Source organism: Aethalodelphis obliquidens, unplaced genomic scaffold (genome assembly GCF_003676395.1).
Source record: "Aethalodelphis obliquidens isolate GAN/ISIS:26980383/991018 unplaced genomic scaffold, ASM367639v1 scaffold9, whole genome shotgun sequence".
NCBI lineage: Eukaryota > Metazoa > Chordata > Mammalia > Artiodactyla > Delphinidae > Aethalodelphis > Aethalodelphis obliquidens.
In genome coordinates, this window is record NW_020837953.1 from 2086192 (window position 1) to 2102459 (window position 16268).

General features: G+C 37.5%; 1 protein-coding gene and 1 long non-coding RNA gene across 2 annotated transcripts in view; one reads left to right on the forward strand and one right to left on the reverse strand.

Annotated features, from left to right (window-relative positions):
• The window catches only part of LOC113621502 (uncharacterized), a 265397-nt gene that overhangs the window by 123428 nt on the left and 125701 nt on the right, over nucleotides 1-16268 (reverse strand). The window lies entirely within an intron of this gene.
• CUNH1orf87 (chromosome unknown C1orf87 homolog) overlaps nucleotides 1-16268 on the forward strand; it is a 113896-nt gene that overhangs the window by 15279 nt on the left and 82349 nt on the right. The window contains 1 exon segment of the mRNA XM_027108354.1: nucleotides 4837-5071. Coding sequence (XP_026964155.1) covers nucleotides 4837-5071 — 235 coding nt within the window.

Here is a 16268-nt window from a genome sequence, read left to right on the forward strand (position 1 = left end):
ACAGGCTCAGTAGTTGTGGCACACAGGCTTAGTTGCTCTGCAGCACGTGGGGTCTTCCCAGACCAGGGATCGAACCTGTGTCCCCTGCATTGGCAGGCGGGTTCCTAACAACTGTGCCACCAGGGAAGTCCCGGCTCTTCATTTAAATATGTTAAAGTCCCTACTGTCTTTAGTTTCTTTCTTATAATTTTGTTTTTTTTAATTGAAGTATAGTTGATTTACAATGTTGAGCCAATCTCTGCTGTGCAGCAAAGTGACTCAGTGATGCACATAGAGACATGCTTTTTTTTATATTCCTTTCCCTTACGGTTTAGCACAGGATATTGAATATAGTTCCCTGTGCTACACAGTAGTAGGACCTTGTTATTTATTCATTCTATATACAATAGCTTACATCTGCTAATCCCAAACTCCCGGTCCTTCCCTCCTTCACGCCTCTCCCCCTTGGCAACCACAGGTCTCTTCTCTATGTCTGTGAGTCTGTTTCTGTTTTGTAGATATGTTCACTGGTGCCATATGTTAGATTCCACATATAAGTGATATCATATGGTATTCGTCTTTCTGTTTCTGACTTACTTCACTTAGTATGATAATCTCTAGTTGCATTCATGTTGCTGCAAATGGCATTATTTCGTTCTTTTTTAAGAATGAGTAGTATTCCATTGTATATATTTACCACATCTTCTTTATCCATTCTTCTATTGATGGACATTTTGGTTGTTTCCATGTTTTGGCTGTTGTGAATAGTGCTTCTATGAACATACGTGTGCATGTATCTTGTCGAATTATAGTTTTGTCCACGTATATACCCAGGAGTGGGGTTGCTGGACCATATGGTAATTCTATTTTTAGTTTTCTGAAGAACCTCCACATTGTTTTCCATAGTGGCTGCACCAACTTACATTCCCACCAACAGTGTAGGAGGGTTCCCTTTTCTCCACACCCTCTCCAGCATTTGTTATTTGTAGACTTTTTAATGATAGCCATTCTGACCAGTGTGAGGTGGTATCTCATTGTAGTTTTGATTTGCATTTCTCTAATAATTAGCGATGTTGAGCATCTTTTCATGTGCCTACTGGCCATCTATATGTCTTCTTTGGAGGAATGTCTATTAAGGTCTTCTGCCCAGTTTTTGATTGGGTTGTTTGTTTTTTTGTTGTTGAGTTGTACAAGCTGTTTGTATATTTTGGAGATAAACATAATAATAACAAAGCCCTATCTGAAATCAACATTGCACTCCAGCACCACCCCATCACTCTATTCTCTTGCAGCCAAAATTCTTCACAGAGGTCTTTATACTTCCTACCTTTAGCTTTATGTCTCCCCTCTCACCTCAACCCACTTCACTCTAGTGTCCACCTCTGTTACCTCAGGAAGCTCCCCTTATCAAGATTCCTGATGACATACTTATGGCTTAACTCAACGGACACTTTTCAGGACTCATCTTTCTCAGCAGCACATGACACTGTTGACTATGCCCTCTCTCTGGAAACATTCTCTTCACTTTGCTGCCAGACCACATTCTCCTGGTTTCCCTTCCACCTTACTTAGAATTTCTTCTAAATCTCCTTTTAGGGCTCTTCCCTCTGTAAATGTAGGTGTTCCTCAGAGTTCTTTCTTAAGCCTTCTTTGCTTCTCATGCTGCCATGACTAAGAGAATTAATGTAAAAAATATACATACATCAAATCTTGGCCTTATTCAAATAAACAAGTATTGTAGCAATTGTTTTATGCTCACATAACATGACATGCTTTAAAATGGGTCCTTTCCACTGTGTCAATAACAAGAGCTAAAATTAATACAACCATCTAGGCATAAGGCATAGCTATTTTTTAAATTTTATTTATTTTTTTAACATCTTTATTGGAGTACAATTGCTTTACAATGGTGTGTTAGTTTCTGCTATATAACAAAGTGAATCAGCTGTACATATACATATATCCCCATACCACCTCCCTCTTGCGTCTCCCTCCCACCCTCCCTATCCCACCCCTCTAGGTGGTCACAAAGCACCGAGCTGATCTCCCTGTGCTATGCGGCTGCTTCCCACTAGGTATCTATTTTACATTTGGTAGTGTATATATGTCCATGCCACTCTCTCACTTCGTCCCAGCTTACCCTTCCCCCTCCCTGTGTCCTCAAGTCCATTCTCTATGTCTGCGTCTTTATTCCTGTCCTGCCCTTACGTTCTTCAGAACCTTTTTTTTTTTTTTTTAGATTCCATATATATGTGTTAGCATAAGGTATTTGTTGTTCTCTTTCTGACTTAACTTCACTCTGTATGACAGACTCTAGGTCCACCTACCTCACTACAAATAACTCAATTTCATTTCCTTTTATGGCTGAGTAATATTCCATTGTATATATGTGCCACCTTTATCCATTCATCTGTCAATGGACACTTAGGTTGCTTCCATGTCCTGGCTATTGTAAATAGAGCTGCAATGAACATTGTGGCACGTGCCTCTTTTTGAATTATGGTTTTCTCCGGGTAAATGCCCAGTAGTGGGATTGCTGGGTCGTATGGTATTTCTATTGTTAGTTTTTTATGGAACCTCCATACTGTTCTCCATAGTGGCTGTATCAATTTACATTCCTACCAACAGCGCAAGAGGGTTCCCTTTTCTCCACACCCTTTCCAGCATTTATTGTTTCTAGATTTTTTGATGATAACCATTCTGAGCATTGTGAGGTGATACCTCATTGTAGTTTTTTTTTTTTTTTTTGCGGTCCGCGGGCCTCTCACTGTTGTGGCCTCTCCCTTTGCGGAGCACAGGCTCCGGACGCGCAGGCTCAGCGGCCATGGCTCATGGGCCCAGCCGCTCCGCGGCATGTGGGATCTTCCCAGACCGGGGCACGAACCCATGTCCCCTGCATCGGCAGGCGGACTCTCAACCATTGCGCCACCAGGGAAGCCCCCTCATTGTAGTTTTGATTTGCATTTCTCTAATGATTAATAATGTTGAGCATTCTTTCCTGTGTTTGTTGGCAATCTGGATATCTTCTTTGGAGAAATGTCTGTTTAGGTCTTCTGCCCATATTGGATTGGATTGTTTGGTTTTTTGATATTGAGCTGCATGAGCTGCTTGTAAATTTTGGAGATTAATCCTTTGTCACTTGCTTCATTTGCAAATATTTTCTCCCATTCTGAGTGTTGTCTTTTCATCTTGTTTATGGTTTCCTTTTCTGTGCAAAAGCTTTTAAGTTTCATTAGGTCCCATTTGTTTATTTTTGTTTTTATTTCCATTACTCTAGAAGGTGGGTCAAAAAGGATCTTGCTGTGATTTATGTCATAGAGTGTTCTGCTTAAGGCATAGCTATTTTTAAATTTATTTTTCCTGATAATAAAATAACATTTCCTCATGTAAGAAATTTAGAATAATAGTTTTATAAGATATAATATGATATAATATAGCATAATGTAATATCCTAACTTCTATTAGGAGATACTCTTTACTTCTGACATTTCCTTCTAGATATACTATGTACTCTAACACATGAACACATATATATCTATACATGAATTTATAGTTAAGATAATTATATATTTTCATTTATTTGTATAACTAGACATTTTCTTTTGTCATTAAAATTATTCATAACTATTTTAATGGCTCCATACATTCTCTCATATGAACATAGAATGAAATACTCAACACATCCATCTATTAAAAAATACTTAGAGTTTCAAATTCTTCTTTTTCTGCATTTTTTCCTTAATATACAGTCTTAAAAATTGATTTACTAGGTTAAAAATTTCAAGTTCCTGACTCTTAACATGTTTAGTCTGGTCATCCACTATAAGAATTATATCTATTTATGTGACCATGAGCATTTGTTTTTCTTATTTCCAAAGAAGTTTTCTATATTTAAAACAATGCCTTGGGCTTCTCTGGTGGCGCAGTGGTTAAGAATCCACCCGCCAATGCAAGGGACAGGGGACCCAGGTTCAAGCCCTGGTCTGGGAAGATCCCACATGCCGCAGAGCAACTAAGCCCATGTGCCACAACTACTGAGCCTGTGCTCTAGAGCCCGCAAGCCACAACTACTGAGACTGCATGCCACAACTACTGAAGCCTGTGCGCCTAGAGCCCATGCTCCACAACAAGAGAAGCCACCACAATGAAAAGCCCGTGCACCACAACAAAAAGTAGCCCCTACTCACCGCAACGAGATAAAAGCCCGCTTACAGCAACAAAGACCCAATGCAGCCAAAAATTTTAAAAATAAATAATACTTAAAAAAATAAAATACATTAAACAAATAAAACAATACCTTGTAATTGTTTTGACTTATGTCTTTAGTTATTAAACAATGTTGAATAATTTTTAGATTTTTGTTTTTTATTTAAATTTCCTACAGGTTTTTTTTCCCTCTATATTTATATTAAAATTAAATGGAAGACTACTGAGAGAAAAAGAAGCCTCACGGTGAGGCAATTAAGGAGAGACATAGAGCAGAACTGGAGCTGGCAAACTGCCTTGACTTTCTTCCTTTTCTAGTTGCAAACACTGGAAATACCTGTTAGACTTGTAAGTAAAAAAGATATGTGATAACCTTTACAGTTCATCTTTGACACTGCCGTTTCTTACAGTAAGGGTTTTGGAGCAGATGGACAGATTATGAGTATATGGAAGATAAAGCCTGAGAAGAGAATAACATGGTCTCTCTATGGTAAATGATCCCTAGACAAATAACCAACGTTTACTTCTTCATTACGCCATGCTAAGTTACCAATGTTCCCAACACCATACTAATACCTTACTTTGCTTATGCCAGCCTAGTGCAGATGGAGTCTGCCCTGAGTAACAAAGTGCAAAACTGTTTCTTCCCAGCAAGGAGAATGAGAACTTGAAGGCAGAAACTCAAACAGTACTCCAGAAATCAGTGTCTGGTACTGCAAAGCCGATTAGCAGAGACCCCCCAGCTTCTACTAATCCCACAGATCATCAAATCAATCATGACCCAGATGATGTGGAAAAGAGCAAGCACCCAGAGAAAAACCAGAAACCAGAGGACAACCAGAAACTCCTAACGGGAGCACTCAGTTGCAGATTTCTGGATGGCCAAGTGAGTAACAAATACTTGAACTTTTCTTGGTAATTGGCTAGGAAAATTGAGAGTTAGGTTGGAAACATAGACTCACACCAACACACACTTCTACTAATGGTAATTAACACATTTTGCCTCAGACAGAATTAGAATCATTTTTTTCCATCTGAAAATGAATTTTAAGGTCAGTTTGTATATTGCATCTTTGCTGACCACTAACTGAATTGGTCAACCTATTCTATCTGTGACTAACTCAGCGATAGTTATACAGTGATGTCACCATACGTGCAAATTTGGGGTGTGCTAGAGGGGGAGGGTTCGTCTGCTTTAACATTACAGGAAAAGATCATTTATATTCAAAATCCAATGAAATATGTCTAGACATCAAAAAATTATCAGCCTTAAACTATCTTGATATAAATATATTATCACTGCACTCTGTTAAGAATCAACCAAACAATCCACAACAAACTAACTTGGTAATGATGAATCTAAATGATTATTACTTTGTAATTAAAAAGCAAGAGTAGCAGCAATTGAAAACTGGACCCAAATCAAGACAAACTAATGATTCATTGGTAACAAAGTACCATTTCCAAAAATTGCTGAAGTTGCAATTAAACCGACATATAGAGGAGTTTTGCAGTACTGCCAAGCATGAAGTAACAGCCAGACATTTTAGTAGAATACTGACTTAGAGTCTGCAGTAAACTCTAACATAACTATTTTTAGTTTATAATTTTAATAGCCCTTACTAAGTCACTCAGATGCTCACTAGTTTCCAGTCATGAGAATATAAAATCCTGTGGATTTGGGATCTTTTGCTCATGAGAACTCTGCAAAGGTTAAACTTTGGAGTGGTTACCAGTCCATCAATGGACTTCAGACCATGTTCTGCAAGGTCTCAAACACTGGGGACTTCTCTTTTTCCTTCCTAAAATTTTTATTGATCCTTCTAATTATAAAATATTATATACTCATGTAGAAATTTTGTAAAACAGAAGAATATAAATAAGAAGAAATTAAAACTCAATCAAATAGAGGTATATTTCTTTCTCTTCTTTCTTCCATGCATGGACACTGAATATGAACCATTATGTATATACTCTTTATTATCCTGGTCTATTCACTTCATATCAAGAATTCTCCCCCAGCTTCAAAAAATTCATCCTAAGCATCATGTTTATTGTCTCCATGAGAGTCATAATCAGAACTAACACTTATATAGCATTTACTATGTGCCAGGCACTATTCTAAGCTCTTTACGTATATTAACTAATTTACTACTCCCCAAGCACCCAATGAGGTAGGAACTCTTATTATCTTCAGATCATAGATGAAGGAACTGAAAAACAAAGAGGTCAAGTGCCTTGCCCAGGTCATAAGGCTGAGAAGTGGCAGAGCCACAGTTGAGGCCCAGGTTCTAGGTCCTTAATCCCCAAACTGTATTCATTCTTTTATATGGATATAACATGGCTCATTTAACTAATCCCTTATTGATGGGCATTTAAGTCACTTCTAGTTTTTCTCTTATAAATGAAATTTTGTTTCTTGGCACTCTCCCTATCACATCAAGTTACCCATTTGGGGTACAGTTTCTGGATTAGCCATTGTAAAAGGCAGAATATTCATTGGGTAGGCTGTTCTTGGACCTCCACAATCTGGATTCTTTGCTAGCTCTGTAGTGCCAGAGGGAGATGATTTGTCCCTCCTCTCCCAGTATTCAAGGAGGTTTCCAATGGGAGGCTCAGCAGGGCTAACACCCAGCCACCAAACACAGCAATACCTCATAGGAAGTGGGGGCCTAATTGGTTCTGTCTGCCGAGTGTATGGTCCTGGGCGGCCAGTGGCAGCCACAGTTGCCTGGTACAGAGACCCTCACTACCACCTTGACTAAGTGGTAAAGGGAATCCTGCCACAGTGAAAGAAGTAAACCAATCAGAACTTCTAGATCCTTATTCCTCATACACAGATGAAAATAAGCCTTCCTGCCTGGGATGTAACAGGCAATCTGGACCAGCTGAATTTGCTCTAAAAGAAAAGTAGCTGATAGAGACTTGAGCCAACATGGGTGGGGACAGGCAAGTATGAAACTCTATTCTAAATTACAGATAAATTTAAAGACTATCGTTAGTAGCAGGTAAGTAAAGCTGAAAATGTTAAGAGAATCCGTAGTTTCATGTATCCAAGAACAGTAAGGGTAGCTTAGAAATCAACAAATACAAACTTTCATTTCACAAATGAAGAATAAGAGGCCCAGAGAGCTTAAATGATAGTTCAAGGTCTCACAGTTAGAGCCTGGCTCTTCTCACTGCCAGCCCTAGGACCTTTTGTCTCTAAGTCCTCTCCTTCCACGTCTTTGAAAATACATATATGTTGTTTACACTGCTTCTCAGAAGCATCAGCTCTGCCTTCTCTCAAAAAATAAAAAAAAGAATGTATAACTAGAAACAGACTCAGTAGCACAGTTTCAAAAATAAAATTAAAGTGTGCTTTTTGCATCTGGCAGCATGAAAATGAAAGTGTTAGTGTTTTAATTTTAATAATTATCACAGTTGATTGGTAGCATGTTCTTTACAAAGTCCTTTTGCATGTTTTATCTTGTTTGTTCTCCACAACAGCCATTGAGGTAGGTAGAGACACATGATGTTATTCTCATTTTATAGATGGATAGACAGATGTCAGGGACATTTCCACTTGACTGTGCATTGGCAGCTGAGCTCCAACAAGTTCAAAGCCAAACCTTTGATCCTGCTCTTCTTCCTGTGGTCTGTGTCTCACAGAAAGGTCCCACAACTCTCCCAGTTGCATAAGCAAGAAATCTGGGCATGCTTTCCTCTTCTCCATCCCTAACTCTGATATCCAACTAATCACTGAGCCCTTTAAATTCCATCTTTTTTATGTCTCTCAAAGTGTCCTCTTCTGTTTCTTCTGCCATCATCCTAGTCAGACCACCATTACACATCAGTAGGAAGATTTTAATTATCTTAAAACAGGACTTATTTTGTTATGCTTTCTTCTCTTTATTGGTCAGCTGTGGTAGTAATAATGCTGTGAGACAAGCAAGCCAATACTCAGTGATTTATAACAATAATCGTTTTTGTTCACATCACATATGTGAGTAAGACAGCTTTTACTTATTCCAGTAGGATTTTCGAGGCTTGGCTCCAGACTGCAGATTTGGTTCAGGTCTGCTCTGTTTTTCTTATTGTTCTGAATCCAATGGGCTCCTCAAGGCAAGCTCTTCTCATGGTAATGGAAACATTTCAAAAGGACAAACACAACTGCATTACTCAACCACAAGTACATTTTAAGTCTTTGCTTATGTCATATCCACTAACATCCCACTGGCCAAAGCAAGCCACATGGCAAAGCACAACACCAATGGGGCAGGGATATATATATGCTACCTCTTTTAGGAGGAATTTCAAAACCACTGATCAAGCGTAGCCCCTACTTAAAACACTTGAACACCATTGTTTAATCGTCAGTGCCCTAGTAGAAAATTCAAACTCCTTGACTTACTGTACCGACTCAACTCTGTTCACTGTCTACTTCCCTTCAATCCCCATCTTTCACTAAACTGAACTTCTATGTCCCAAATAGAGTTCTGCTTCTTTTTATCTCCTATCCTTTGACCATGCAATTACTTTTATGCGAAATTCTCTTCCCTCCTTCTCTATTTAACTCCTAATTACATCGGGGTCTCAACACAGATATCAAGTCTATCAAGAAACATCACTGTCTCACCACCAGAACTGCCTTTTCTAAGGTACATCTACATCAATCTGTGCATATGGCAGATGTTATTATACTATTAAAATAGTTTGTTTCCTTGTCTATCTCCTTCCACGAGTCTGTAAGTTCCTTGAGAATATTAATTTTTGTTTCCAAAATGCATCGCTCTATATATTAACCCAAAGCCAACATATTATTTAATGGAGAAACACTAGAGGCTTTCACATTAGAGTCAGGAGAAGTCAAAGTACCCAATATCTCTGCTGGGTTTTAATATTATGTTGGAGGTATTAGCTAATATAATTAAACAAGAGAAAGCAATCCAGGCATAATAATTAAAAAGGAGGAAAAACTCTTTTCAGATGGTAAAATTATATATATAAACTGTCACAGTTTCTAATGAAGAAACTATTAAAACAGTAAGAGGGACTTCCCTGATGGCCCAATAGTTAAGAATCTGCCCGCCAATGCAGGGGACACGGGTTTGATCCCCGGTCCGGGAAGATCCCACATGCCACGGAGCAACTAAGCCTGTGTGCCACAACTACTTAGCCTGCGCTCTAGAGCCCTTGAGCGACAACTACTGAAGCCCACGTGCCTAGAGCTCATGCTCTGCAACAAGAGAAGCCACCGCAATGAGAAGCCCTTGCACCGCAACGAAGAGTATCCCCCGCTCGCTGCAACTAGAGAAAACCCATGAGCAGCAACAAAGACCCAACGCAGCCAAAAATAAATAAATTTATTTAAAAAAAGAACAGTAAGGGAATTTGGCAAAATAGAGTTATACCATCAATATCCACAAATCAATGCCTTTCATATACACACACACACACACACACACACACACACACACACACACACATACATACGTACAAAAACTAGTTAGAAAATAAAATGGAAAACACCATTTACAATAGCAAATAGATACTTAACTAAATTAAATAAATAAATAAATCAAATACATAGGTATAAACTGAACAAGAAATAATGTCCAAACATTTATGAGGAAAAATATAAAATACTCTTGAAAAACATGAGTATATTTGAATGATGGAAAGGCATGCTATTATATTCTTGTACAGAAAAAATTAACATCATCACTTTATATCAAAATCCCAATGACCTTTTTTGTATAAATGTAAAAACTCATCCTAAAATTCATATGGAATCTCAAGGGACCTTGAATATCCAAAACAATCCTGAAAAAGAACAAAGCTGGAGGACTTATACTTTCTCATTTCAAAACTAACTGCAAAGATACAATAATAAAAATGGTATAGTACTGGCATAAAGACAGACATATGGACCAATGGAATAGAATAGGGAGTCCAAAAATACACCTTCACATATATGCTGAAATGATTTTTTTTTTTAGATTTATTTATTTATTTTTGGCTGCGTTGGGTCTTTGTTGCTGCGCGTGGGCTTTCTCTAACTGCGGGGAGCGGGGGCTACTCTTCGTTGTGGTGCGCGGGTTTCTTATTGTGGTGGCTTCTCTTGTTGAAGAGCACAAGCTGTAGGGTGTGCAGGTTTTAGTAGTTGTGGCACACGGGTTCAGTCGTTGTGGCTCGCAGGCTCTAGAGCACAGGCTCAGTAGTTGTGGCTCACGGGCTTAGTTGCTCCGTGGCATGTGGGATCTTCCCGGACCAGGACTCGAACCCATGTCTCCTGCACTGGCAGGCGGATTCTTAACCACTGTGCCACCAGGCAAGCCTGAAATGATTTTTTGACAAGGATGCCAAGATGATTCAATTGGAAAAAGACGGTTTTTTTTCAACAAATCGTACTGGGAAAACTGGATATCTGCATACAAAAGTATGATCACCGTATACAAAAATTAACTCAAAATGAATCTATGATTTAAATTTAAGATCTAAACCTATAAAACTCTTAAAAGGAAAAATAGGGAAAAACCTTCACATTAGATCTGGCAATGATTTCTTGGATCTGACCCCAAAGGCACAGGCACCAGAATAAAAAATTGACAAACTGGATTTCATGAAAATTTTAAAATGTTGTGCATCAAGACACTATCAAGAGAGTAGAAAGACAGCCCACAGAAAGGGAGAAAATATGTGCAAAACATACATGTGATAAGGGGATTAATGTTCAGAATATATAGAGAAATCCTAAAGCTCAACAACAACAACAAAAACAACCTGATTCAAAAATGGGCAAAGGCCTTGCATAGATATTTCTCCAAAGAAGATACACAATGACCAATAAGCACATGAAAAGATATTCAACATCACTATCACATTAGTGAAATGCAAATCAAAACTATAATGAGGTACCACCTCACACGCATTAGGATAGCTACTAGTAAAAAAAAACGAAAGAAAGGAAAAATAAACAGAAAATAACAAATGTTGGCAAGGATGTAGAGAAATTGGAACGCTTGTGCACTGTTGGTGAGAATGTAATATTGTACAGCCGCTGTGCAGCAGTTTCTCAAAAAGTTAAAAATAGAATTACAATTAGGCCCAGCTAGTCCACTTCTGGTAATACACAAAAGAGTTGAAAGGAAGGTCTCAAGGAGATATTTGTACAGCCATGTTCATAGCAGCATTATTCACAATAGCTAAAATGGAGAAGAAACCCAAATGTCCATCACCAGATGAATGGATAAGCAAAATGTGGTGTATGCCTACAATGGAATATTATTCAGCCTTAAAAATGTAGGAAAGTCTGATACAGGCTACAACACGGATAATTTTCACATTTGCTAAGTGAAATAAGCCTGTTACAAAAAGGCAAATACTGTATGGTTCCACTTATACAAGATACTCAGAGTAGTCAAATCATAGGGACAGAAAGTAGAATGGTGGTGCCAGGGCCTGAGGGGAGGAGGGAATAGGCAGTTGTTTAATAGGTATAGAGTTTCAGTTTTGTATGATAAAAAGAGTTCTGTGGATGCATGGTGGTGATGGTTGCACAATAACGTTAGTAGACTTAATACCACTGAACTGTGCACTTATAAATGGTGAAGATAATGAATTTTATGTCATGGTATTTTACCACAATTCTGAAGAATGGGAAAAAACATGAACAAAATCAAGATGTCAATCCTCCCTGAGGTAATTTATAAACTTAATGTGATTCCAGTAAAAATAGTATCAGATTTTTGTTTTGTAAATAGTTAAATTGGTTATAAAGTTAATTTGAAATAATAAACAAGCAAGAATAGTCAGTAAAACCCTGAATAGAAAAGCAGTGGGTACATGGCTAGCATTACCAGATATAAAACGTAAAATCTCTGTCTCTAAAATAGTGTTATTTTGGCACATAAATAGATGAGACTAATAGAATTGAAAAAAAAAGTGAATAAATAGACCCAATGGCATATTGCAATTTTGTGTATAATAAAGATGACATCACAAATTAGTAGGGAAAACATAGACTTTTTAATAAGCAATATAGGATTATCTAGCCACAGAGAAAATTTTAAATCATGTATATTCTTCACATATTATACATGTAACGATGTATACCAGGATGTATTCCAAATGGATCAGGGATTTAATATAAAAAATAACTGCACAGTAGTACAAGAAAATGGGCAATTTCCTCTATAATCTGAGATAAGGGAAAATTTTCTCAACTCTGACTCAACATGCAGATACAACAAGAAAAAACGTGATAATTTTGATTACACATATGTGGCCAGAACCACCATCAGCAAAGCACATAGATACTTAACAAACTGGGGAAAATATCTGCAACTTATGTCATAGATAAATATATCCCTAACAGATAGAATTTTCTATCTAAAAATTAAGAAGAAAAAGGACAGTAAACTATTAGAAAAATGAATAAAATGTAGGAACAGACAGGTCACAGAATGATAAATATAAATGACCCTTAAACATATCAAAAGATATAGCCTTGCTCTTAATAAAAGGAATGTAAGTTAAAACCACCTTGAGATATAATTTCTCACCTATTACACTGGCAAAAGTCCAGAAAATTGACAACATACTTTGTTAGAAGGTAGAGGAAATTTAAAATGGAACAACCACTTTGGAAGGAAATTAGGCAATAATCAGCAAAACTACTTATGTATGAATTTTTTGACATGAAAATCTCACTTTCAGAAATCTATCCCAAAGGTATACTGGAAATATGTTTAACAATTTATGTAGAAGGTATTCGTTGCAGCATTACTTATTATATCAAAAACTGTAAACAACCTAAATTTCCATCAATAAGGGACAGGTTGAAAAAACTAAGGTACATCCATACATGGAGTATTACAAAAACTTTAATAAAACTGTAGAAAGTAATGAAGAATATCACTATATATATGAATCATATATATACACACATATATATAATTGTATGGCTATATCCATACTATATATCATTGTATGGAATAATATAGCTAGATATACTATTAATTAAACAAAAGCAAAGTGAAGAAAAGTATGTAGATTATGCTTCTAAATATCTATTATTGCTTATGTTTTTAAAAATGAAGGAATTAATAAAAACTTTTTTTAAAAAACATGGTTACCTATTGGGACTAGAGGGAATATAATGGAGGGATCAAGAATAGGAACCACAAATCTCTGACTAAATCTTGTTCTGTAGATTTGGCTTTGGAACTATTTAAATATTTTACATAAATATAAAACTAACTTAAATGTTTAAAAAAATCAAGCCCTAAAAATTGAAAACAAAATAAAGTAAGTCTGTTTTAGTTATCTATTGCTGCATAACAAGTTATCTGAAAAGGTGACCACTTAAACCAATAACCATATATTATCTCTCACTGTTTCTGAGGGACAAGAATCCAGGAATAGCTTAGATGAGTAGTTCTCACTCAAGGTCTCCCATAAAATTTCATGCCAAATGTCAGCAGGAATGCAGTCACCTGAAGGTTTACCCAGGGCTAGAAGATCCACTTCTAGGCCCCTTTGAGTGGCTATTGACAGAGGCCTCAGTTACTTGCTGGCTGTGGCCAGAGATCTTGTCTGTTTTCAATTTGGGCCTCTCCATAGGGCTGCTTGTGACATGGTATCTGGCTTTCCCAAGATAAGTTATCCCAGAAAGAGAGAGAGAGAGTGAGCGTGTATGTGCACAACCAAAACTGAAGCCCCAATGTCTTAATAAACTAATCTCAGAAGTGGCATACCATCACTTGTACAGTGTTCTTCTATTGGTTATCCAGACTAATTCTAATTAAGTGTGGAGGGGAAGGCCTGCACAAGAACATGAGTACTAGGAGGCAGGGATCACTGGGGCCGCCTTGGAGACTAGCTACCACATGAACCTATGTATTAATTGACAGCAAAACCAAAGAGCGTGGAACTATTGTAAATAACTTTAAAACATAATAACTTCACTGTATGTCTCTAGTGGGGTATATACTCTAAGGAAAATATTTTTGAAAAAATACCTTTAAAGGTTTTCAGTAACCATTATGTTGATACTGTTCTTCTGTATGTGTATTGGGGGATAAAGCAAATGAGTCACCATCTTGGTGGTTTCGGGACTTGGAATTTCCAGTGTAGGAGAAATGAAATATAGCTATAATATTGATGAGACAATATAAAACTCCTATACTCCTACATCTGATTTGGAAATATCAGTATGAACTCTTTTTTAAAAAAAAATACATTTCCTAGCCTCGTCCATTGAAAAATGTAGAAACAATCCCATGTGAATGAGCACCCTACCGCCTGTATTGTGTTCAGTAAATTCTAAAGGCTGATTCCAGCTTTGAGCCTGTAACATCTGCTTACACCAAAAACAATGAAGATACCAAAGACCTTCCAAGACTTGTCAAGAAAAGACTCACTAAAAAAAGAATAAAATTAAAGGCTCCCACTAGTCAAAGTGGGACATTTTGGATATCAATAAAAATAATAGGGGCTTCCCTGGTGGCGCAGTGGTTGAGAGTCCGCCTGCCGATGCAGGGGACAGGGGTTCGTGCCCCGGTCCGGGAAGATCCCACATGCCGCGGAGCGGCTGGGCCCGTGAGCCACGGCCGCTGAGCCTGCTCGTCCGGAGCCTGTGCTCCGCAACGGGAGAGGCCACAACAGTGAGAGGCCGCGTACCGCAAAAAAAAAGAAAAAAAAAGAGAGAGAATCAAGCATTTATTCAATGTGCCTTTTCTCTACAAACCGTATCTTAGATAATGGTTGATAAGGGACAGTCTCTCTTTAGAGAAACATTACTACCAATACATGAGAAGTAATAGTAGAGTGAGAATACCACTATTTTCTAAAATCCTAACAAAAGAAAATGGACTAAAGCAATGATTATCGGTGCCTGTGAATATCACAAAAAGGAAGACAACCTGACAGCATTTGCTTCCATGGGAAAATATACCAACTATGAAATGATTGAACTTGACTGTGATCAAGATTCTAGATCTAACTGCTGTTTTACAGGAAATATATGGGACAACTTGCTAAACAACAAAAAAATCCAGATGGTGGAAAACTTTATAGGACAGACAACTCAGCTTCTTCAACAAATAAATTGCAAAGGAAAAAATGTGAAAAGGTGGGAGGGTAGGAAGAACTAGAAATTTTTTTTTTTTTTTGGCTGCATTGTATCTTCGCTGCTGCATGAGAGCTTTCTCTAGTTGCAGCGAGCAGAGGCTACTCTTCATTGCGGTGCACAGGCTCTAGGCTTCAGTAGTTGTGGTGCACCAGCTTATTTGCTCCGCGGCATGTGGCATCTTCCCAGCAGGGCTTGAACCCATGCCCCCTGCACTGGCAGGTAGATTCTTAACCACTGCACCACCAGGGAAGTCCAGGAAGAACTAGAAATTTTAAAAGATGTAAGGGATATTAGCCAGTTGCAATATGTGGATATTATTTGGCTCCTGATTTGAATAAACAAACTAATAATACTATTTATCAGATAACTGGGGGATTTTGAACACTCACTAGGTATTTGATGATATCAAGGAATTACTGTTAATAAGGAATTTTTTTAGTGTAATAATGTAATTGTGGTTATGTTAGCAAAGAATCTTTATCCTTTGGTCAGTGGTTCACAAATTTTATTGTGCATTAGAATTACTGGAGTACTTGTTAAAACACAGATTTCTAGGTTCCCAACCGTAGAAATTCTCATTCAGTGGGTCTAGGGTGGGTCTTGAGAACTCACATTTCTAACAAGTTTCCAGGTGATACTGAGGCTTGTGACCCAAGGACCACACTATAAAACTCACTGCTTTATAAATACATGCTAAAACAATGCAGATGAAACAATACACTGTCTGGGGTTCACATCATCTCTGGTGGGGGGTGATGTGGATATAAAAAAACAAGGTTTTCAGTTGATAACTGAAGCTTGGTGATGAGTACATGGAGTTTCATCATACTATTCTAGCTACATGTGCCTATGTGTAAAGTTTTCCATAATTAGAAGTTAAAATTTAAATAAAATATAAATTTTACAAAAACAAATAAGCCAAATGATTAACGCTAACATTTACTGTATTCATATGTTTAAAGTATAT